Source organism: Etheostoma cragini, chromosome 13 (assembly GCF_013103735.1).
Source record: "Etheostoma cragini isolate CJK2018 chromosome 13, CSU_Ecrag_1.0, whole genome shotgun sequence".
NCBI classification, from domain to species: Eukaryota; Metazoa; Chordata; class Actinopteri; order Perciformes; family Percidae; genus Etheostoma; species Etheostoma cragini.
Window position 1 is genome coordinate 3,660,822 of NC_048419.1, and position 26,242 is coordinate 3,687,063.

At 40.1% G+C, this 26,242-nt stretch overlaps 1 protein-coding gene across 2 annotated transcripts; it reads right to left on the reverse strand.

Moving 5' to 3' along the window:
- Positions 1–8,701: 8,701 nt before the first annotated feature.
- Positions 8,702–24,309, reverse strand: LOC117955270 (vascular endothelial zinc finger 1-like). Of its 2 annotated transcripts, none has more exons than XM_034889656.1 (5): positions 24,195–24,309; positions 16,835–17,586; positions 11,788–11,857; positions 11,479–11,641; positions 8,702–11,108 (listed from the first exon to the last, which is right to left on the reverse strand). In XM_034889656.1, the coding sequence occupies exons 1-5, from the start codon at positions 24,225–24,227 to the stop codon at positions 10,777–10,779; spliced, it is 1,350 nt and encodes a 449-aa protein (XP_034745547.1). In that variant the 5' UTR covers positions 24,228–24,309; the 3' UTR covers positions 8,702–10,776. The 2 variants fall into 2 exon arrangements, with proteins under 2 accessions (XP_034745547.1, XP_034745546.1); XM_034889655.1 differs by having other exon boundaries at positions 8,702–11,138.
- Positions 24,310–26,242: the final 1,933 nt, after the last annotated feature.

The window sequence follows — 26,242 nt, forward strand, 5'->3', positions numbered from 1 at the left end:
CTGTTGGGAACATCATGGGGCGCGGTGCAATCTGGGAAACGAAGTCACACGGGCACTCAACCTTCCCCCAAACCATCTCGTGCGCGTGCTCACACTTAAAGAAGGAACAGAGCTATTGTTTTGCACATTTATTACAACAATACCTTGATTACGTGGGGAAAAAAGGGAAATTACTGCATATAAGTACAGGAAAGTAGGCTATATAGCACCAGTTTGTAAAACAATAACAGAGAAATCATAGGTGGGATCAGATTAAGTGTGATCAGATTAGGGCTGGGCTGGGCGATAGGGAGACAATCAAATATCGCGATATGCTTGACCAAATACCCCGATATCGATTTTGCGACCATATCCTTGGGTTGACAAACGGTGCTTTAACGAAATATCCTCACACTTAGATTTTAGATAAATAATCATCAGTAATGTGGACATAATGCCTAAGTGGGGAAAAGGCAAATAATCACTTTACTGTGATGCAACCTTTAAAACCAGGAAAAAAACACCACTTATGTCACATCACGATATTACAATATCCAAAATCTAAGACAATATTTAGTCACATATCACGATATCCATATAATATTGATAGAATGCCCAGCCCTAAATTGGATTATTAATGACTGCATTCCATTTAGTTGCTCTGGTTAGGGCCTAGACCCTTGTTCACTAAACACATATGTGTCAATAAGAAACGCAAATAATAGAATTAATGACGGCTGAATTACAGTTGTCATAATATCTTTGAAATGGAATAGCCATCATTTATGTATCAGTTTCAACCTGTGCTTTTTTTTGCAACAAGTGGTCTGCCCTGGAAACAATGTCATGACAAAGCATATCGCAAAAATAATATGGAGTAATATGATAGAATCTGCATTATGGGGTTGCTATGGTGAATTCTGGGATGCAGAATACTCCTCTTTTTGTTGCACTGGTACAGTGCTATTGCACAGTAGGCAGAGCTGGCAATGCAAGAGACACTCTGGGCCCAAAGAATAATCACCACCTTTCACCTCACTCACAACACCGTGCACTGACACTATAGTCTCTGTGTTGAGCAAAATACATGCACCATAAGGCCCAAAAGAATACAATAGAGGTTTTAATGATATGAAAAATGTAAAAGGCCACAGGTTCTTTATGTAGTTTATCAAAGGTACAATCTGTGGTCAGTGTACAGCTCCCTCCCCGTCCCGCCAATCCACATAGTTGACATTCCACTTGCATGAAGTTGAGTGTACATGGTCCGCATATGAATGCAGACAGTGCACTTTCCACAATGATGCGATGTAGGGTGTAGAAAGGGTGCTGAACACACATTGGGCCTTTAATAGTACATCTTTTTTGTTTTGTTGTCTGGTGCCTATAATCTCACTCTTCAAAAGTCTGGTCAAGAGTTACTTCAAACAATGTGGTCAAATTAAAAGCAATCACTTAATCCCCCTACTCATGCTCTTGTTATTTCCACACCAAAAGCAATGCAGCCGGAGCATGAGCGCGCAGCCAGAAATGAAGAACTCAAAGATGTGTTTCAAATCTCAAAAGTGATGGAACTTACTGTAACTTCAAGAGCAAGGTACATTGTTTGCTCTTAATATGAGGACAGTGCATATCACATGTATGGGGGTGGGAGGAGTGTGCAGGAGCAACAGTATACATGGCGCATGGCTGCACAGAGGGTGTGATGTTCCTTCCTTTAATATATCTGATTATACAAACGAGCGTGAGTCATTTCTAATGGAGCCCTGATTTTTCTCCTCTCCATCTGTGTATCTGTCTCTTCTCGTTTTCTGATTGCATGGGAAATTGCACTGTATCTCACCCTGGTTAGACAGGCACCAGTCCATATAGCAGCCTTGCAAACTAACATATAGAGATCAACCAACAACCAAACAAAGGAAGTAGAAACCTTGTTGGGTGTTTTGGTATACCACTGAGTCAACCTCCAAATCATCTGAAACTAGCAATGTAAATTCCTCTGAATTAACATTGGAATCTGACATAGATTCAACCTGAAACTGTAAATCCATGTAACACCAGTTCAACGACGGAATGAAACAGACACAAAGGCAAGTTTAGAGCCTAAACTGTTTGTTATTCAGTACATTGTACACTGAGTCCTGCTCTATTAACAGCACAGATTTGATGGTGACATGCCAGCAGAACACCCAGCTACAGCTCTTCTTTGCCTTCAAAATTAAGTTACTTAGTGGCTAAAGTGTGACAGACATAAAGGAGGTTTTAATATTTAATATTGGGCATGCATGGTAGCATACTCAATCAAACTTTGAGGTGTACAAACACCAAAAAAGGTGTGGACCAGTTTTGTCGCTGAATCCCTCTATGCCCAGAACTGTCTGTTAAAACATTGCAATTTTAGGGACATATTCAATTGAACCTATCTTACATCATATCTCCGACTTATCGTCTATTGCATAACCGCACCGTGAGGACTCTTGCAGTGAGCAAGTGACTATCTTTGTGACTACCTAACCATTTGACAGATCACAAAAAGTGGAAATGGGAGCAGATGTCTGATGAAAAAACGTTCCAGTAAATCGCCTTTTGTTTACTCCTCTTACATGATACTTGAGGATTACTCACCTTTGTTTTCCATGATAAATAATGTGCAAGCATGCAGGCAATCACAAAAGTACGTGCAGTATATTAAAGAAGATAGGCACTTGACAGCTTGCTGACACGACTCACTCAGCTAAGGATAACATGATCCTTTCCCAGCCGGACGGTCCCTTAAGCCGTTTAAACTGTCGTGCTATTGGACGGCCAAGACACCACACGTAGCACGGAGCTCACAGCTTCAGATTAAATGAGATTGTGGACTGTCTGCTTCCATCTTCTTTGCTGGCCAGGATTGCCACAAGCCAACCCTGCAGGTCCGGAGCCTTTGCCCTAAAATCTGCAAAAACAGTTGGATCCATTAAGATACATCAACCATATATCACCCGAATAAAAATGACAATAAGAAATATGTACCTTGGTCTGCATGTGACACAGCCAGGGTACATACAGTGTTATGTACAGTATATGTATATGAGTACGCATATGTTGAATTCCAAATAAAATGAAAAAAATAACACTGACTGCAATGTAGATATGTGTGGACAAATCCGGGCCAAATATTAATTTTTTTTTTTTTTTTAGATGCATCTTACTTTTCCTGAATGAGGAAACTATTGCTAAGCAATAGGTTTAGGAAACATACCACATCAAAATTATTCTAAGTACGTCAACTCTTTCATGAAGTATTTCATTTTTACCCTGACTAACGCATGTATAGTTTTGGAAAAAAAATAATTTGAATTATATACAAACACCTCCTTCTGATGAGTATCACTTTCATTTGTCATGTTATCCTACTTTAATTCTTTTTAGATTTGTATTATTGCTACTCAAAATTGCATATATTGATGTTATTATCAAAGACTATATTTTGCATAAGCTGTCCTCTTAAAGCTTTCAGTGTATTGAAACATGCAAGTGTTGGATACAGTGAATGATGGGAAGTATTTACTACTATGTGCTTTTCTTTTTTTTACTACAACAAGGTGTGCATGAAGTATTGCTGCAGCCCTGACACATCAACCCTGAGTCAACCATTGGCCCGTTCAGTGCTCGAGGGCGGGCATAAAGGGTAGACATGATTGTAGTTCTTATTGTAACACCTAGTCGTCACTGCAGTCAAAACTTAAGAATCAGACATAGACTTTGGCAAAACATTTTTTTGTTCTTTGTAATGCTAAAAGTAACTGTTTTTTTATGAAATATTTTTCATTCACAAGTCAACATGTAGTGTCACTGTTAAGATAATTGTATGTTGTTATTTCCTTCATTCTGGTATCACCATGTAGTATAATCCCTTTTATTTCTCATGTTACTTCTCTGCAAAACGCTTTGTCCATTTGATCAGTGTAAGTTTTTTTATGAGACAGTTTCCGTAACTACTCCCTTTTCATCTTACACTTTCATTAATTTACTTCCTTTCCTATTGGGTTTCCCAGTGCTCTGTGCACACGCACACAAACACAATACATCTAGGTTTTTCAAATCCAAAATGCCATGGAGCTCTAATGTGGAATGTCTGTATTTTATTTCATTTTATTCAATTTGTAAGCCCTTTTGTAAATCTAGAATCTCTATGTACATCCATTGCCTTTTTGATATTATTACATTAATCTGAAAACAGGAAGTGAGACAGAGCGTTGAACTCTACACCCTACAGAGTAGCCAAGTGAGCTCTGTTTTTAATCTTCTTTATTTAATTAAGGGACAGGGCACTTTTACAACCTTTACTATTTTTACCACGTACATTCCGCTGAACAAATCTCCAAATGAATACTTATTCATCCCTCTTGTCTATTCTTAGTGACCTTTAGAAATTTCAGTACCTCCTGCTGAAAAAAACACACAGTAGGCTGTGACATTGATATCTAATAAGAGACACAAGTGGCTTTGCACATTTAACTTAATAGTAAATTGTTTCACCCAAGACACAAAGATGATACCAGATACTGTTCTCTAGAGCGTCTTTGTATGTGTCGGATGCTTTCACCACCATTCCCTGTGAAAGAGAATATCCTGTGCAGGCGGAATACAATTCACATATTTCTATTAAAAATGCAATCTGGCTGCTTTCATACAAGATAACTGGTCCCCACACTTGGGACCAGTTGGATCTCAGCGAACACAGAGTTGATGCAACTACTCAAATGGCACCTAACATGGAAATATGCATAGACACCACCATCTGCTGGACAACGCTGGACTGCTAAAATCCATTCAGTTGAATCCATGTTCAGCTTCCAAGACCTTCTTTAGTGCAAGGAGATGTCTCTAGTTTCTCCTTGCAGATTCTAGACAGATTAGGGCGGACTAGAATTTAGAATCCATGAAATGACTTTTGGTTCGATGAAATTCTTTACACAAGTTGATTTGAATTGGAAACAGAGAACTTTATCTATTATTTAAATATATTCAAGACATTTTTGCAACATTGACCATTCGTGGACATTAAAAACATCAACAGATCACATGTTGGGCTGATGGCTTTTGTGTTTTTGTTACACATTGTTGGTACTGTTTGGTTGCAACAGTAGACAGTGACTCGGACTGTGGTATGATTGGTTGTGTCAGATGTGGTGGATCCCACCATCTCAAAAATATCTGATCCGGGGATTTTCATTAGACTTGACAATTGATGGGAGCAGTTCTGGGGGTGAAAACAAGTTGTCAATGAGCGTCAGAGAATATTCTAGCTTATTCGAGCTAACAGCAAGCATGTGCAACAGCTGGTCTGGTTTGAATGTGTGGCACTGGCCGGGGCTGCAGTTAGCTTTGTGGCCTGAATTATGAGTTTGTACATGTGTTAAAACTGATAATTGCTTAAGACTTGCCTAGAGATTATCTACTGTATATCCCTTCAGCTCCATGGTGTTTTAAGCCTCCAACGATGCCTTCCAGGCAGCTAACCCTAACCTTAACCCTAAACACACCCATTGTTGCCGGCTTAAAACACCAAACGCCATTTCACAAGGCACCAGGAAGTTCTATATTGCAATCCTATTGGTCACTCACGTAAGTTAAAAGTACCAGTACAGTAATCAGTACAGTCACAACGGTACAAACACCCCTTTTCAGGGTGTGAAGGATTCTCTGAGCGGTCTTTTTGGTGTGTAAAATATTATATAACTGTGCCTTTTTAGGCCTTTCAGTTATTTAAAGATGCAGTGTTTAAGATTATTGAAACTAACTTTCTGTCATATTTGCTGAAACTGACCCTATGTTTGAGTAGAACTATATTAGGCAGGTAAATAAAAAAAACTGCTCACGAACACACATTCATTCACCCTTGTGGGGGGAGGGGCTTAGGAGACCGTTTGGGCTTTAGCAGAAAGAGGGGGACGGACTGAGAAGTGATCGATGTTCAAGTTCTTTGACTAAGTCCTGGATCTTCACAATCCTACCTACAGCCCCTTTAAATCAAACAGTTAAGAGAAGTTAAGAGGTGACATGTCTCATTTGCTGAGCTGCTAACAACGAATTGAAATGAAATGTAACAAGGGACCCCAGTTAGACACAGGTTTACTCTCTAAAGATTAGTCTGGCTGTCATCAGACCAAGCCGAGGGGCGGGGCTTACCCAGTCTATTTAAAGATGCCTTCCATTTAGAAAAAAGGGTGCCCTTGACTTGTGTCTGTGCAAAGTTTATCAATAGAGGTGTTTTACATTGCTAAAGGTGGAAATGTATGTGCACTTCCCTTAAATCTGAGATTTAAACTTATCCATGACAAGCGAGATTTGGTATGTCACAAATTCGAAAGCCAATCACGCATGCAAAAGCCGGCAAAGAAATGTGCCGCCATTGACCCAGGGCTTCCAGTGGTGCTTATTTAAGCTGTGGTTTCTCTGTCTTCTTGGTGGCTGAGAAGCCGAGGTGCTTAGGTCTTCCACCGGCAATAGTTCCACTGAACCGCATCCACCTCCTCCACCTCCAGAGCATTTGGGCCAACTTGTGTGTGTCTGTGTTAATGGACTGGTGTAAGGACAGTTTAATTAAACCACGCACTTGCCTCAGCAGGATCTGCAGATGGTTTTTTAGAGTCTCTCTCAGGCCCATCTCCAGAGTTCTTGGAGCAGACTGGCCTAGGCGGGTTGTTCACCTAAACAGCAGTCCACTAGAAGGTGGGGGATCTCCGCATTATGTTCTCCCCACCCCTATTGCTTTTATGTCAATGGAGACAAGGGATGCAATGGAAATTCTGGACTTATATCCCAATGCCGTTGGATTGGCCTCCAGATCCAGGGCCGTGTGCTTTAGCGGCTACGAAAGTCATAGAACATTTTTTTGGGGGGAAATCATCAGTGGGTGCTTCTCTGGCAGCTAGCTCGATTGTGTGGTGAGCTTTGCACAGGTTATGAGACATTACGTTGGGCTCCCTAGGGAGCATTGCCCAGCCAACCAACATCTACAAGGGTATGTCATTGGAAGCCATTGCCTGACTGCTTTATGGCTTCCCACTATTGTGCGGTCATAGTGTAGGGTTATGACATCTGGTTTTATACGTCTCAATCGGTGCTTGGTGCAAGCCATGGCACGCTTAGCTCACATCTGCGGTGCAAACTAGTAACCGTGAGCCAATTTCAATACACACCATTAGTTAATTCAAGGACCCTTCAACATGGTTCTTCTGAAAATAAACAATACATTTTCAGTTGTTGGTGTCCTGAATGGACCATATTTAAAAACTGGTTCGCTAAGCTTTGCTTTTCATATTGCAGTGAAGTAAATATTTACCTGATGAGACCAAAATGTATTTTCTAAATAAATGATTACGTGCGTAATGGTCAGTGTGTGGGACTATTTCTAAGCTAGTAAAATAAATTGAAAGCTGTTGCATTTAATTACACGTCATTTAGCTGACGCTTTTTGTCCAAAGCGACTTACAATTGCAAAATATGTGTGAGGACGCACACCTTTGGAGCAACTAGGAGTTAAGTGTCTTGCTCAGGGACACATGGGTTGATGTATTGTAGTGGGAATCGAACGCTGGTCTCCCACACCAAAGGGACACGTCATTTCCACTGCGCCAACACCACCCTGTTGCTGTGTGGAAGGTAACTTAAACTAAAAACTAGCAAGGTGTTTTGGTTAATGGTTAGGAATACGTGAAGTTCACAGAAAAAAACTATTTAATAGATACAAATACAGTATACAGGCTACAAAATCCAAAGTGCTACAATACTCTAGTAGGACTTGAGCGGGTGTTCCTCTTGGTACAGCTTTCTGGTTGGGTTTTATAAAATGTAAAACTCAAGCATGAAACATTGTATAGTGTTCCCAGCTGTTGGTTTGTTTGGTAGCGTGCGCACAACTGACAATGGTTGCGTTCAATGGTAAATGCTTATTAACATAAGAAACTGTCTGTAGTTTAAACACTAGAAATAATTTGCTAAAGAAATACATAGTAATACACTATTAATAACTCTTAGTAATGATACAGTGGCTTGGATTAAGTTTACACACCCATGCTAAAGTTGATTAAAAATAGGAATAAAAAAATACTTTTGGAAATTGATCTTAATGCCTTAATTAAAGAAATGTAGGGAAATCCAAACTTTTAAGGACACCAATTTTTGTTGTGAAGGAATAATGTATTAAATAAATAAATGTTCTATACACACCCCTATGACAAATTCCCATAGAGTCAGGCACATTTTTATGGTTAAAGGCCAGTTATTTCACAGATCCAGGATTCTTTGCATCCTGATAAAGTTCCCTTGGCCTTTGGAATTAAAATAACCCCCCCCATCATCACTTACCCTTCACCACACATACAGATAAGTATAGTGTTATTTCAGTTAGACTAATAGCTGGTTTGATTTGAATTGAGAAAGGATCTTATGGAAAGTTCCTCATGCCTATCTCTATGTGTGGTGAAGGGTATGTGACGATGGGGGGTTATTTTAATTCCAAATTTAATGAGTTATTCTTTAATAAGAAAATTGGTGTCCTTAAAAGGTTGGATTTTCCTAATTTTTTTGACTTGAGGCATTACGATCAATTTCTTCTCTTTATTCCTCTTTTTAAATCAACTTTAGCATGAGTGTGTAAACGTCTGCAAGCCCCTGTATTTGAAACTGTGGTGCTGTCTTAAAATCGAACATTACTTAATACATATAAACACATTTGATAGTTTTCTTTTATTTAGACAACCCAAATAAAAGGCACATAACATTGCGCATGTTTATGTAATAATTTGACAAACATACATTTAAAAAAAATGTAGGAATGTTTGACCTTTCTGCTAATCAGAAAGCTAGCCATATATACAAAATTACCATTGTTAATGTTCTAATACAAAAGATTTATAAAAAAGGTTATCTTATCTTTCACATCTATTCTAACTACCATATTCTTGGAACTAAAATAGTTTTGTACAAAGATATACATTCAACTGCTTTCACAAGGGTCCTGGAATTTCCAATTATTTCTTTTCCTAAAAAATAAAGAGATGTTCAATTTCACCAGAAATGTTCAGTTTATCACATTATCATTATCAAATTTGGCAAACAGGCTATCATAGTGTATCTACGTAAATGCATAAGAACAAAGAAAAAGCTACACTAACATTTTGTTTGAAACAAAACTTGGGAAAAAATGACAAACATGCATATTGCATTCTTCAGTATGAACTGAATCAACTCAGAGCTGCAACACTGTTGAGAGAACACGGCATTCAGTAAAAATATGTTCAACAGCTACAGCATTTGGGGTCATGCAACATCAATCTTGTACCCATTTTTTTGTATGGACACAAACTTGCATTTTATCAAACTCATTCAGATCTCAGCCGCATAACTACGCAGCCTGAGACGTAACTTGACTTCAAAGGAAATGTAAAAAAAATAAAAAAAAATAAAAAGTATGCCATTGCACGGTGAATGATTAGTTAAATGGACGGCTATGTTTAAAATTAAAAAATTCTTGGACTTCTTGTCCCTGATGGGAGTCAAGTCTTTGAACGTGACAATTCCAAATGATATAGGAAATCGAAAAATGAACACTGAGAGATCAAGAATCAAGATCCATGGTGTAGATATATTCAATTTAAAAAGGAACCAGATTCATGTGTGACGGGCTTCTATGTGTGTTTCCTGAGTGAAGGATCCTTAGCATCATCTTGGGGGAAATCACAGATAAATATATATTTAAAAAAAAAAAACAGTGTACAGAAGAGTCAGACAAAACTAATTAGTCACCATTATGATGACAGTAACAGCCTGAAAAAGCTTCACTACAAGGCCAAGCAGTTCCATGCTCAGCCACTAGATGGCCCTCAAGTGCAGGCAGGCTAACCAAAACACTCAAGACTCCAATTTGATCTTCAATAATACTGTTGCTCACCTGTATGTAGGATATGCTTTCAGTGCAAGACTCATTCCATTTGGACTTCATGGAGAGAAAAAAAAAAAAAAAAGTACACATATTTAATAGTCAAGCGGACAGCGTTGACATTTCCACTTGACAAATGCAAAAATCGAAACGCTGACATGAAAATACATTACTATGTCAACTGTACAAGTTAGTCACTGTACCTCAAGAGCAAACCTACTATCTGAGAAGAAAAAGAAAAGCTATAGCACTTTGAAAAAATATTCTTCCATGCAAATGGAAGCGACTGTCCCTTTTACTAGACTCATTTCCTATAACATTAAATTGTGATTAGCAGGCTATAATAATAATAATAAAAAAAAACAACAACATATAAAGTAACACCCAGAGGCTTTGGGAGAGAACTTGTAAAACATCATAAACAGCAATTTATTGTTATTGCTTCAGTCCATTTCTCATCTCCCTTTTACAAAAGCACAGGTGTGTTTTCCTACTGAGTCCTCAAGGGTGCTTGAGGAATCCTCTCATTTGTCATTACACAAATCACAGTTTCACTCTAACTGACTACGCTAAGTCTTACGGTTGTCCTGATTTCAAGAGAAATCCTAATCAATTTCTACGCAAGTGTTCTGCATCTCATTCACTTAACATTAGTTGGGACGCCGCTGTGACTTGGGGAGCTCCTACCGCCCGCACAGCTCATGTAAATATTCACTTCAGGGTAAGTAAACATGGTTTGGAGGGGAAGTGGGGGGGTGGGGGGAAGAGCTGGGCTTGAGGTGCAAATGATGACGACGACAGGAGTCTCTTGTTTCACTTCATTTTCCCCTTTCTTTCTGGCCAGTCCGATGCTCTGTCTCTCCTTTTTACCAGTGTTGGGAAGAAGGCAAGACTTGGGACAGAAAAGGCATGCTATCCATTGACCTCATGGCGATGTTGAGCTGACCAGCCATATTCATAGGCATGGTGGTTGTTATAGCGACTGGGTGGGCAATATTCATGGGAACCGAGGAAGGGATGTTGACAGAAGCAATGTTGACGGGCCCGGTGATGGTGACTGGGTGCTGGAGGCTGATTGGAGATGTGATGTTGACCGTGTTGGTGGTAATGTTCATTTGTGCGGCTATGGTGACAGGGTTGTTGGAGTGGCCCCGGTTCATCGCCGTGGTGATGGGGGCAGAAATGGTCACAGGTGTAGCTGAGGAAGAATGGCAGACCCCGTTACCCTCTGGGAAAACACGAGAAAGAACGCTCAACTTTTGCCCTCCGGCTACGCTAAACAGTTGTTCAAATTAAAGATGAAAGCAATGCTGTAAATGGGCAACACCTATATTACGCCCCCTGAAATCTGATGTATCCTCCGATTTTAACAGTGCAACAACATTATACCTTGTAATCTAGCAACCAGGATTAGAGGGAGGTTATGGGATTGAATTTGCATCGATTGATAACATTCTCCTACATTTCTACTACAGCAGTAATGTTGGCTACTTGCCGAGCTAAGAGATACTACAATGAGGCAGAGATACTGATGCAAAATGCATGTGTACCTGACGCGTGTGGCATACCTTTGTTACAGGAGTTGAAGTTGGTCTGACCGTGAGTCTTCAAATGGCTGGTGATGTAGGCTGCACTGAGCATCTTCCCACAGATGCTACAAGTGACCTTGCCTTCATGCCGGATCATGTGGGAACGGAGTCTGTCTTTGGTGGCGAAAGCAGAGGTACAGGCCTGCAGACGCAAAGCAGACGGGGGGGGGGGGGGGGGGGGGGGGGGGGGGGGGGGGGGGGGGGGGGGGAGAGATGTCAAAGGTCAGCGGCAACAACAACATTATAATACGAAATGATAATCTGGATGCTGACAGCGATGACTCTTACCGTTACTTGACATTTAAACGGTCTTTCTGAGGAATGCACATGCTTCACATGGCAGCTCAAGTGGTCTGGCCTGCATTTAAAAATAAAAGCAAGCAGTAGTAGTAAGCAGCAGTAGTCAAGGGAGTATATTTCTGGTGGCAAGCAATTACAATAACTATCCTTGTGATTTGACCAGGGATAAAATGATATGACCTGTTCAAAAACATTTGCAAGTATGCATCATTAATTGACATGTATAGTAAGTGCACAAGGACAAAGTGAAATGCCCGTTGTCGTTTCTTTACATTGTAAGTGCAGAAGTGCGGAAGCATATGGACGTGCTCTGGTTGCTTTGATAATGAGGGGATGGGGGGAAAAAAGAAATCCCTTAAAATTCCAGCCAATGGTGGTCAGCTCTCCACGATCAATGGTGCGTGAATTAGTTTGACCTAGTTTCAAAAACGCACCACACAGAGATGCTAAGTTTGTACACTTTCCACTTGTTTTGTGAATAACTTGACGGCTTATCATACTACACTACTCCAGTGTATTGTCTTGCAGCCTTGGCAACAATTACAGAAATTGGAACACAATGTTATTGAGAATCTCCAGGAATTTGGTCGCTAGTTTCCTGAAACCCAAGACTGAATTGCTCAATATCTCTGAGGAATCGTAGGACAATTTCCAGGCCATAAAAATCATTCAACTTCATTAATGCAGTTCTGGAAACCGTCAACAACTGTGAGAAAGTGTTAAATGTTGTGTCTCCAGCTATGTTTAAACAAAAAAAAAAGAAGTGAGGAATCAGCCTGACCAACTTTTTAAATTGTCAATATATAAAAGACAGGAGGACTTTTTTTTTTCCTTCTTTTTTTTTACAATGAAACAAGTTGGATAAGTTGGAGAAACATGTAACTTAAACAGTAAAATAACAAACAACTGGAAAATAAAAACTAACAAGAAGTGATATATCCTTATCCTGTTGTATCCTTAACATAAGACTTACAAATATTGGTGTTAAACTGAAGGTTAAAGAACAACAAACATGGATGACAACACATTCCTCTGTGTTCCACTGCATAATTAAGTGTTCACTGCATATCAGCAGCTGCAAGAAAACAGCTCTTCGCCTCTTGACCTTTACAGTGAAACTCCAGCATTCACAAATTCTTCTTGGCACTGATCCTCCTCCGTCAGCTCGTTAGTTCTAGTGAAGCTCGGAGCTGACTCATGTTAGAAGTGGCACAATGGAGTAAGGGCTACGGCACTGGAAGCTGCTCCGAAACCGGAAAACTTTCATGCTGCTGGATTTTTTATTTTATTTTTTTAAATATACAAATCAGAGGAGTTAAGAGGAATCTTCTCAGTGGTGCAATGAAGCGGAACCAGGTCGCCCCCCCCCCCACCCCTCTCTCTTTTTTTTGTCCCACTGACGGGACAGCAGACTCCAGACAGTGCCTGCCTACATATCTGGCCGAGTGGCAGTGAGTCAGTGCCCTGTTATTCAGTCCCCATTCTCACTTTCCAGTATGCTGATGAATCCCTACCCCACGTCACTGTGTTGGAGGCATGCCCAAAACTGTCCTGCATGGCGCTAATGTTACAGCTCGACTAGGGTACACGGCTGATGTTGTTGTTGTTGAAGTTGGGTTGCAGCACAGAACTCTTCTCCGCTTACTCAGTGCCAATAAAAATACAGCACCAGACTTTTTGGCTCATTTAAAAGATAGTGAAAGGGTTCTGTGTGTGTTGATAAATCTAAATGTGTAGCCACCATGACACCTTACTCTAAAAATGTGTGTTTACTACATGGTTAAAGTGTTGCCCTGAACATAACCACGTGGTCCACTGAATTCCCAGGGGAAAGAGACTCTGTGACATGCTGGCGGGAACAGCAAAGCGACAAGTGACGCCTCCCCCTCCCTTGATACTCTACCCCGGTTGCTCTCCCATGTGCGACAGTTTAAATATGTGGCGTTGTGTGTGTGTGTGTGTGTGTGTGTGTGTGTGTGTGTGTGTGTGTGTGTGTGTGTGTGTGTGTGTGTGTATCTATGGGAGGGTGATGCAAGTACAAATCTTAAACTGCTTATCACATTTATAAATATGAAGACACAGCTACTGGGAAGCTACCTGGACAGTACATGGCCATACAATTATCCCTCTATACGAAATCACGCAGCAACTGAATAGTCCAAACCGAATCACTACAAACAAGTTATGGGTTGCTACAAGCATCAGGGTTGCTATTCAGTGAACTTTTGATAAAGCAAAAAATAAAAAAATAAAAGATACCGCACCTGGCAATTTAATTCTTTCTTTGTGAAAACAAATCCTCTCTTTGTATTCACTGCCAAACACCATTCTAATGAACAACTGCAAACATGAAAGATGTAGTGCGTAAGGTTACACGTCTAGAAAAGCATGCTTTGCTTACTTTGCAAACTTTTGGACTGACAAGTTAATAGTCCAAAAATGTATGTTTGTTAGAATGTCTTTATCATCATGTTTTTTTTTTTTTTTTTTTTTTTTTTTTAATTCCATGCAGACAAGTCAAGACGTTTCTCTTTGACCCTGGAATGCAACCATTAGAGGGTGAAATTACTACCATGGGAATAAATTAGATTTCAGAAGCATACTTCATGTTTACAATAGCAGTGTTACTTGTTGATTGAAATCATGAATAAACTTGAGCAGATGTGAAAACAATTCAATTGTTTTTGCATATGCCCCTATATTCTAATCAATTTTGCCGCCGATTCCATTGCTCACCAAACACATCCGCTGATATACTTAAGCCCCTTACACACACACACACACACACACACACACACACACACACACACACACACACACACACACACACACACACACACACACACACACACACACACACACACACACACACACACACACACACACACACACACACACACACACACACACACACACGCGAAAAGAACAACAGGCATTTTACTTAAGGTCTCGAAGGTTCAATCAGAACTAGGGAAATCGGCATTCTTCTATAATGCTCCAACCACCTGGAAAATGCTACAACAATCATTTAAATTAAGTTATCTTCCAACATATGGGCAGTTTAGAGCACTGGTTTGAAATACTCATGATTTTGGATGTAATTGTGCTTAGTCATTTGAATGCTAATTTTATCCGGATTGCCTTTCAATTCTTTTACGATTTCTATAGTCTATAGTGATGATGATGATGAACATCTAGACATTACTTGGCGGAGCTAATGTCCAATTTAGTTGGATCAGACATTGACCGCTCTTCCCTCTGACAGCTCCCTGATACTAAATCTGTGTAATCTCTAATCTTGAGCTAAATGTGTAAGAAATTAACAGCAAGTAGGTGTGTTGATGACGTTGTATGCCGCTCGTGCAAAACTGGAGAAAAAAAAATCAAACATCCAAGGGTGAAGGAGGAGGGTGTTAGACGGAAATGTCTAACTGGAGAGACAACGAGATTGAGAAACTCGTCTTTAGTATTTAGAGTAAGTAAGAACGCGTCTGGTAAGGACAACCTCCTGTTGTGTACTACACGTATGAAAGGGGAGCTCCGGACACAGTCCAGAGTTCACATGTAGAAACGGCTGTAGACAGAAAGGTTTCACCGGCAGAGATTCCCAGGCCTAGACACTCACACTTTGGACACATCCGAAACAAAGCTGTGGCTGGTACAGCGACAATGATACCCAGCTGGCCTCCCACTGGAGACCACTTCCACTTATGTTTATGGGAGTCCCAGGCTGCACGGGGCCCACCTCAAGAAGTAGGTTTACTGAATTAGTTGGATAACCGCAGTGAATAACACAGCTGCTTCCCTTCATGCTCCACATCTGAGGGGTGCCCTGCATTTTAATCAGTAAAGTTGTCTATCAATTGACTAACCCTGCTTTACAGGACAGGCCTCGAAGACAGTAAAAATATATTCACTGACATGGACGTTTAGGACACTTAAATTCCACTTCATATGCCTGTTTCTGAACTCACTGTCATGTGTTTTTTTTTTTTACGGTTGTGTTAATGGTCAAAGAGGGAACATAACTTATTCCACCCCCCTCAAGAGCAATATGAGGAATGTACAACGACATTTGAAACGGGATATGTTATCTCCCAACAAAATCTGTTGCCAGCACTTAACGGCCATCCATTGCTCAGGGTTCGCCAGTCTAACTACCTATGACAAGTCAGTCTGGCAGCATGAATAAAACACGTGTTCACCCTTTTCTCCGCATTTTGTACTAGTAGCCAAATATTGTTGAAAGTACATTTTCGGGAAGGAATAGCATTAGTGAGCTATTAAAATAACCAAGTTGTGGATCAACACATTATCGTGGGAAAATAGTTTTCTATCATTATTATCATTAAGCAATTTGAAAATAGTGAAAAGGCTTAATCCCAATACAAGGCTGTACTTGTCATTTGTATTAGCTACAGAAATATTGCAAGTGGCCATTGTTGCCATGTAATGCCTAGTTCACACTAGGCAACTTTAAATCTCATCAGATCACTGTACAGTTCACACTACACAACTTTACATCTTGTATTCAGGAGTTGTATTGGCTCACTGACTGATAAGATTTACCCTTTAGGTAATGAAAGCCGAGGCGTTTTTGGATACTCAATACTTCTTAGGCACCGACCGAACGGTAAATTAGGTACCCAGCTCTAATCAGGCATGTGTCTTTGGGCTTGCGTCTTTGTACAGTTTAAACTTTACGCATTGGACATTGTAAACGCCATTTTGCCTCCATGGAATAAAGTAAGAAACCATTTGTAAGCCAGGAAGAAATGTGTACAATGTATTGAATTAAGAAGTATATACATATAAAACTGCTGTTTGCCTAAATTCCGGAATGGTGCCTTAAACCGTGTGCTTCAAACACTTTTGCGAGTGGAAAATCACAGATTAAGACGTGTAAGGTGAACTAGGCAAAAGAAGCGCTAACCTATATCGCTTGAGTACCAGTTACGATATCATAGGATGTCTAACTTTAAAAAAAGGCAACATTTTGAAAAACCTATTCAAAGGCCAAAAATGTGGTCCTTACCTGGAGAAGCCTTTCCCACACACTGAACATACATAGGGCTTGTGGACTCCCCCGTCATGAGAGCGGACATGGTAGGTCATTCGGTCCTTCCTTTTAAAGCGTTGCTGGCAGATGGGGCACTCAAAAGGCTTCTCGTCTGAATGGGACAGCTTGTGGCGATTCAGGTGGTAGACATCACGAAAGGCCTTGCCACACATCTCACACCCGTGGTTTTTCTTGACAGGTTTGGCCGGTTTCTTGGCAACATTTTGCTGCGGCATATTTCCCATCGCGGACGACGTCATGATACTCGCGCCGGAGGAAACCGAGGTGGTTGCTGTGGAGAGGATGCCTGCCACGGTGGAGATGTAGGACTGGTTGCCGTTGTTCTCTCGTTGCATGGTGGAGATCATGGGTACCATGGTGGGGGCTGTCTGGGCGGCCTTCTTTGGCCGTGACACCATCTTAATACCTGTGTGGCTGGACTCATGGCGTCGCAGGTGGTAGCTGTCGCGGAAGGCCTTGTTGCAGTAGCCACAGACAAATGGCGTTTTACCTTTGTGCTCCTTCTTTATCACGGGCATTGGCGGCCGTCCACCTCCTCCGCTGGCCACATTGTCTTTGAGTAGATCGGCGGCGCTGGTAGGGGGCTTCTGGTCTATGTGGATGGGCAGGATAGGCTTCTGGTCAATTTGTTCAGCTCCTGCATTAAGAAGTGGCAGCAGGCTGTTCTGGGCCACATGGTGCTGGTGGTGGAGGGCTTCATTGGCCTGCTAATGAAACAAACACACACACATATACACACAGAGATAAATACTTGGGTGAGCCTTGAATTCCAGCCATTTTTGGCCAAATTTCAAAGAGATAACTGTTGTTGTGATTTAGAGCTATATAAATTAAATTGAATTGAAATTTAGTACAAGCTTTAGGGCTAATAACACTGATCGGTGAACATGTATTGTAACATAAAATTGATGATATATACTCAATATATATATATATATATATATATATATATATATATATATATATATATATATATATATATATATATATATATATATATATATATATATATATATATATATATATATATATATATATATATATATATATATATATATATACTCAATATAAAATACACAATATTGTAGGGATTGTAGCTTCAAAACTGGAGTCAGCTTTGACCAAAAGGGAGAGAGAAAAAAATACTTATTAGGGTGTTACAGAACACAAAATGGAAACTGGATTGGTCATTAATGAGGTTGACGCAGCATGCCACTAGCGCAAAAAGAATCCAAATATACAGGATGAAAAATGATCCCATCATGACAGTGCTGCTGATTCGTCATGTGACTGCAAAGCAGGCATACCAAATTAGAGGCAAAGCAGAGCCTGGTGCACTAGCTCAGCTTAGGAGCTCAGTTGGAGGGCAAGGTGAAGTAAAGGAGTGTAGTGCGCCCACGCACGCACTACACAAAAAGACAGGTCACTAAACTGGACAAAAGAACACAGAGGCATAACGAGTTTCTAGTGAGGATTTGTCAGCAATGGTTACTTCCGCTCCAAACAAGGTTTGAAGTAAGTCTAAATCTACATGTTGGCAACAGCTCAGATTAGTTTTTATTGAGTTAGATACTCCCAGTGAGAAGTGCCTGAGATTCCTGTTCACCGTCCCACCAACAGTCCTAATTAATAGAGCAGGCACAGCGTTGCAAACACACCATCAGCAGGGACGGATGTTAATGGTAATGCCTTTATGGCCCTTGCTAAACTTGTAACCGGGCAGACATATTTTTCCCATATCAGACATAACTACTACTACATAAATACACCGCAGTTAACGCCGTTTTGCTAAATGGACACAGTCAAGACAACTGTGTTTTGGAACACCAGCAAGAAAGGACAAGGTGGAATGCTTGACCTTTCCCTTTGAGGTTCAATCACCCATTGCAGAGGCCAGCCAAGAAAGGACTTGCAAAAGAGGAGGCAGGGAACAGAAAAGAAAAATGAACCACACAGTGTCCTCCTTATGTCATCCAGCCTATTGTGAGAGACACAAATCTGAGCAGTGATGCCTCAGCAGGGGATCTTTGTATGCTCATCTTCATTGATTTGGCTCATCTATTCATGAGACAGGGACATTGTTTATCCACACACTACTCAGCTAAACTCTCCGTCATTCCCTCATATGCAATAGGACCTGGGAACTCGTGGAGAATGCCCACCCATCCATTTGTCTAAGCACCTGCTCACACTTGCCACCTTCCAGGATTAGTCATAATCATGCCAATGCTTACCCGTCCACTGGCACACCGGGGGTGGGGGGGCTTTATGTTTGGGTCGAATGGGGGGGGGGGGGGGGGGGGGGGGGGGGGGGGGGGGGGGGGGGGGTGGATACCAGCCGGGAACCCTCTTTGTGAAGCTTGTGAACAGCAGACATAGCCACTGCAGACAGCCTGGCTCTTTACAGAGGTGCAGGGCCTGTAAGCTGCTGTGCCTTCATGCAGCTCTGACCATTTTGACACAAATGCGCTCTGACAACTGGGGCTGCTCCCTCATAAATAACATCAAAATGGAGGGAGTGTCCCGATGGCTCCACGGGCCACTGTAGACTTGAATTGAGCTCACGGTCTGAGTCAGATTATATCTTTCTTTTGTGTGTCACTCTACAGCTGCTTGCTAAAGTCCCATTTTTCACAAAACAAAACAAAAATTATAATTGATTAAATAAAAATGGACAGAAGAAGAGGCGTGCATATTGTTTGAAACAAAATGAAATAAAAATAAATATGTCTATTAGTTTTTCCTGGTACATGTAAAGCCTTCTCTTCAACTTTATGATATCGTTCCATGTTGTTCTTCACTTGTTTACAAGTTCTGAAATCTTTGGCTGCTACCCAGTTTGCTGAGTTGACACACGTTCTCACAAACAGTACTTTTGTAATGTTTGTAATCCTTCTTGGTTTTTTTCATAGCCTTTAAAGCTATAGGAGTACTGCAGAGATTCAGTGCTTTGCTTGTCAGTGTAGGTTGCACGTAGAGGTAGGCTAGGCAGTTCATGTTTCCGAGGTGGTTTCTATAGCATAGGCTAATTCTTTCACCTGGGCTTGGATTGCATCAGGCAAGAGGACGATAGGCCATTTCTAAGCCACTCACCAAGCCATTCTTCTCCAAAAAACACTGAGATCAATGAGCCACAACCTCCAAAGGTGGTGTCATTTAACACAACATCTGATATAGCAAACAGCCCCTTCACGTAAAAGGAAACATCTGTGAGATGTTATGTAGTGAAACACACATTACCTAGGAGCACAAGGAGCATTTCTTAAAAGTGGTCAGACTGGGATATTATAAAGAGGTACTGTACCGAAATACACAAACCAACGTTTAGGATAGTAACTCACTTGATGATATCCAGTACACATCTGATCAACACCTGATTACAGAGTTTTAGTTTTTTGCATCGCAGCTATGATGACATTGCTACGTGACGTAAAAAGTTCACCTTTTGCATACACTGCAGTTACAAAAACAGCGTTGAGAACACCTGGTGAGTGGTCTTTGTAACAATGATGTAAAACCCTGTTTTGACCTTAAAGTCACCCATAACTGGAATCTGTACTACGCAGTAATATTCTCTAAATTCCATTGTTACCTGCTTTTGTTTGGCCAAAGGCATTATTACTACAATTCTGGAAGGTAACAGGACACATTTTTCAAAGCAGACATTTTGGCTCATCATAGCAGTAAAAGCCTGGGTGTGAATACTAACTTATTAAAAACATGTAGGGGAGCTTGTTCCAGGGCCCTGGTATTGTTGGATACTTTTTTTGAGCCATGTCAAAATGTATGCCTCCTAGGGCTGCCCCCTCTAGATTAATCGGTCAGTTTGGTCATAGTCAAATAAGATTTGATCATTGTTCATCCTTCTTTTCATGCTGAATGACTTATTTCCAATAACCTTTTATGAGCACATATTTGGTAAACAATAGATTCAAAGTGGTGCTTTTACATTACTCTTCATGGAGAGTGTAAGTTGACTAAGAATGTCTTTAGGGACAGCCCTAATGCCTCGAAAAACGTGCAAGTAGATCATAAATAAGCCGCGCAATATATGAGATTCATGAACTATTTCTCATGGACACTATTGAGCCTCAAGCCTCACAAACGTTGCGGAGTCTATTTGATTAAATGTTATCAAGTCTACAAAATGGGGGGATGGGGCCTACTGACCCGCAAAATGTTGAGGCTACATAAAGCCTTTACACTGACACTAGGACTTTGACTTAAAGTTGAATACGCTAAAGCTCCCTTCATTAATATATTTAGTTAAACAGTAAATACAAGTACTTTTTTGTGGCTTTGTTGTAATAGACTTGTTTCAAACTAAGCCATTGTTCTTTCAATTAATCAACAGAATTTTTTTTACTTGCAGCCCTAGCTTGACCTAATGTATTTCTGAATCTAATGGAAAAGTTATTAATGCAAATTCAAATCTAATTGGTAACACTTCTGATACCAAAAACTCTCACTGCACTCATAATAGATGTTCTAAAATGTAATTTTACATACAAATACATTAGCCCGTTGTTTACTGTAAGAAACAGATCTACACCAACAGGTTGACAAAATGGCTTCCGAATGGAAGGCGCATCACCAACAGCTTTCTTGAAACTATTTAATATTTCTTGCAGTGGCCTGTAAAGGCCATATTATTAGGCTGGGTTAAGATGAGTCAATCATTTCCACTGTAGTTGGTTCACCTGTTAAACGTCATTTTATTTCAAACATTTGTCAGCCAAACGCATTTTGACCAAATGGACGCACAGCACTTCATAACACTGGCTTCTGTCATTAAGGGAGCTAGTCTTCTTTTCTTTTTGTTCTAAGTGGCTTTTACAGTCTTTGGAAAAAGCCAGAATGGAGTTCTATGCACAGAATGATTGCACTATGACTTTTGCATTCCCAAACTGGTCTGAACAACATGATTCACTTGACTGTAGCCTGATATAAAACTGGCATTATATTGCAAATCATGCCAAATTAGGAGGGGCAGCTGTACTTTTGGTAGTAGTCAAGCTGCTCATTTACACAACAATATGGATAATTTAAAACGCCTGACAAAGTATTTAAACAACAATATGTTAATCATCATTTCATACACGTTAATAAAATACCTTTCTATAAAAAAAGGTAACAGTGGAGAACTTTAAAACTAAAAATTCTGCAAAGTATATGTCAAGTGATGGTAGTTGAATGATATTTCTATCCTTATGTCAAGCTCCAGGATGATTACTGCACAGAGATTTACATGAGATTGACAGGGTAACAGTGTGCGGTACATAATACATGCAGGGCTTCTGGCTAGACGCCAGATACTCCACAACAAGCCACACCGTCCATCTGCCTTTTACATCAGGAAGAAATAGGGCTCGAAGACGCAAGTCTCTCACAGTCGAGCAGAATGTTACCAAGACCACATACCCAGCAGGGTGTGTGTTAACTCTGGATAAGTAATGCTAACTTTGCATGTGTAGCAAGACCTTATCTTTTAGGAGATCCTTAAATGAGAAAAAAAGAAGAAAAAAAAAGTTCTGACATGGTCATGATAGTTCAAGCTTCCCTGTAGCACTTCTACCAACTATCCCACCTTGGCAGCGTTTCCAGTGACTACATTAGCAACATTATTTGACTTTCATTCTCTGCCATTTTCAATCAGTGCTCCCTCCAAACAGCAGTTTGACCTATCTATTAACATAGTTACCCGATCAGTTCATTAGTACGCAAGATACAACTGTATTAGTCCCGAAGGAAATTATTGCACCAGAGTAGAAGGCAAGTGATACAAAGTAAACATGTTTATCTAAAGGTCAAACATATAATATAAAAAAAATAGTATTGTCTGAACAAGAACCAACAAGAACTCATGATCTATGCCCGACCCTGCTCTCAGTTGCATCCAGTCACATTAAGCTGCAGTAAAATAATAAACTAGCAGTTAGCATCTCTGTAGGTTTAATAGATTTTTTAAATAAAAATAAAATGAAAAGGAGAATACATTATTTTTGTGAATGATACTGAAGTGCTCCAAGGTTGATTTAGGAGGTTCTTCCCAATTATGGAGTTTGTCACACCCACTAAAACACCCTGGGGCATAACTGTATATATAATACACCAAATAATCCCTTTTAGGACTTGTAAAAACCCATGAGACGAGAGACTGGCGATATTCTTAGGATGAGGGTTTATAACAGCATAACAATAAACGCGGCAAAACATGGAATCATTTGAAATATCCTCTCCTTTAAACTAAGGTTGTGTCGTTTTGCTTTTTCCAAGCTCATGGCTCAATCATTTTAGGCTAAGTAAGGCCATGGGAATAAGCCATTTCATTCATTTTTTGAACAATAGCCTTCCATCTTAGTACACAGTGAAAACCACTAAACCGTGGCAGATCTCACTCTCAACAGCATCACTCACTTTCTAGCTAAAATGGACTTGGAAATTGCGTAACGTTGCGAATTTCAAATCTGCTTCTTCGTTGCTAGTGTTAGCTAATGTTGTGTGCATAGTTTGAATTCCTTTCCACCACGGTCTTACGGAATACATAGCTAGTTAATAAACAAGAGAGCGGCACACCAAGCAATGTGACACTAGTTTTGTGAGCTCGTAACGACAGCCTCGCCCAAAATGAGCTAAATTAGCCTGCGAGTTTGATTAACGCAGTCTTAACGTCGTTAGCCAACTTGGCTAGTTATTGTCGAACCCGGCTGAGGCGAGCGGAAAGTTCACCGCGGACTTGCGAATCGTCGTTGGTAAATCTCAGCAGCAGATAGCCTAAGAAAACACTTAATCAACATTCACCGCTTCAAATCCAAATTATATGTGGTATTAACCGCGTTGCATTAAGAAAATCTTCGCCCGGCATTACACCTCATTATCCTACGGCGTCCGACCAAAGCCCCCAGTCACACGGGGGAAAAAAACAGGTCTGTCTCGATTGTAACGGTGCAGTGGCGTCTCCAGCCTACTTGAAATTATCCCGCATGTTTTGCTGGCTTCGACTTGGCAAACAAACTTAAAAAAAACGTCAAGCGCTGTCGAGTTCTTCAACCTAAATACTCTAAGTATCCGTACAATAGAAAACACAAGCCACATTTTTCAAACACACGTTGAGGAAAATTGATTTTTTTGTTCTAGCGTCATTCCCAAGCCTCACAGCTGGACGCCTGGATTCATATACCATTGTTTTGCTTGGTTACTTGATCTTGGCATTACTCGTTTTAAAACTGGTATTACTGCTAAGATACCCAATGCTTACACTTGCTAAGGTTGTTTTTCAAGCTATCCCAGTTTCCCTCCTAAAGAGTCAACTTACTTGAAAAAGAAACGTACTCCAGCTCGGCTCCATTTCCACACTTAGTAAATCTGTAGGAAACCTTGTAGAAGCCTACAACAAAGCAACCAAACATGGCAGCTGAAACAACTTCCGGTAACGTCGAGGGTTGAACCACTTTCCTGAAGATTGATGGGGGGGACAAAATTACAATTAGTCTGTTAAAAAATAATTTGTGCAATAGTTTATGCAGCTCATGAAACCGAGAAGATTACATAAATCTTATCAACCCAAAATGCATTCGGAAATATAATCTCTCCTCCTATCACAGAACTAATTTGATGTCCTTGGATTTCTAAACACCCCTCTGGATGGTTTTTCGCTAAGATTTTTTCGAGAGGCATTTGGTAGACTGTCACATGTGGCTGGTATAATTGTGAATGTGTTTTAGTAACACTAGACTAAATTCGTTTTTATAAGAAAATAATTTCGAAGCGATTTGTTCTGCATTACAATTGCTTAGCCCTACTTCTTTGGCATAATGAGAATTGTTTCCGTTTAAACGGAGCTGGATATAATCCGAATGAGTTGCAGTATATTTTCATTAATGGGATGGGGATGAATGAAAACGACAGAACCCATACATTGGACGAATTCCCTCCAGTGGACCAAAATAACACATTCACTCTACTCATTAGCTGTAAATACACTACTTTTATACTATATTGAATAAACAAAAATAACATAAATGTGCTCCTTGTGTTTAATAGGATTGTTTTCTGCCCAACTGTTTGTGAAATTGTGATACATCATCTGAAGGGATAAATTGTTTCTAGGTTTAAGATTACTTTACACACAACATGCTGGTCTTGTTAAGGCTGCTGATTTGTTAAAAGTGACTGTAAGAAAAAGATTTTACACAGCTTCAAGGGTTAAAATGTGAATCAACACTTTCTGTGTGTACACACACTATATACGACACGCATTCTTCATTGTCCTTCACTGTGTTACATAATTTATCAACAAACTGATGATTACTCAACCCTCAAAAAGATTGAAAAACTGATATGACCTCACTGGAAATGAATCATAGCTGCATTGTTACATTCTGAATTCAAAGATGTTTTATGAATTATTTATTCAATTGATGAAAGTGAACACGTGATCTATTACTGTGAAATAACAACAAATAACTGATATCTCTGGAGTTACTATGCAAGCAGACAATATTAGGAATACAGGATGTCTGTCGAGTCAAATGACACATTCGCTCTTGTAGACAGCCAAGAAAAACAGAGCATCTGGGGTGTAAGTTACAAGAACAGATGCTGACCTTCATGAGCACCTAAGGCTGTCTACAGACAACTGAGACCAAATTTACTGTAAAAACATCTTTATACATACAAAAAACTCCCACTCAACTAATAATTAGAATACAACAATGGTGTCAAGGCTGATAAGAGTGCTGCGTATAGCAAATTACCTGAGTGTCACCAAAGCACCAGCACTAAGATTGCGTGGCAGGAAGTATTCAAATACTTTACTGAAATAAAAGTACTAATTCCACACTGTAAACATACTGTGTTACACATAAAAGTTTGACAATTTGACTTAAGTAAAGGTATGTAAGCATCATCAGGAAAACGTACTTATAGTAAAAAATGCATCAAAATCCTCACATTTAAAAAACTTGAAATGAACAAAAACAGTTCTGTCGATCAACTAAGTGTATGATCATCTCATCATTTCAGCTGTACTCAAAGAAATAATTACGAACTGAATGCAGCTGCTAACTATGACTGGAAATCTAATTTAAACACAACCTGTGGTTTGTAACGCACTGAGCTGATGAAGATTTGCATATCCAGCCCACACGTTAAACCAGAGGTGTCAAAATACTCAGGTAGATAGATACTAGGGTACAGCTACAGCTTCTTACTCAAGTAAAAGTGTAAAATTACTTGTTTCAAAACTACTTGAAAAAATGCCACAAAGGACAAAAGCTCAGGCCGCACCACAGGGGCCTATAGTGCACTACCCCCTCCCCAAAAACCCATTTGTCTAAAGGCCATAATGACTATAATGTTAAA

Coding starts and splice junctions, on each gene's coding strand:
- LOC117955270 (XM_034889655.1), bottom strand. CDS start 24,227: ATGGAGCCGAGCTGGAGTACGTTTCTTTTTCAA. Junction 17,587..24,194: donor GGAGTACGTTTCTTTTTCAA/GTAAGTTGACTC, acceptor TTGTTTCATTAG/CAGGCCAATGAAGCCCTCCA. Junction 11,858..16,834: donor TGTGGGAAAGGCTTCTCCAG/GTAAGGACCACA, acceptor TTTTAAATGCAG/GCCAGACCACTTGAGCTGCC.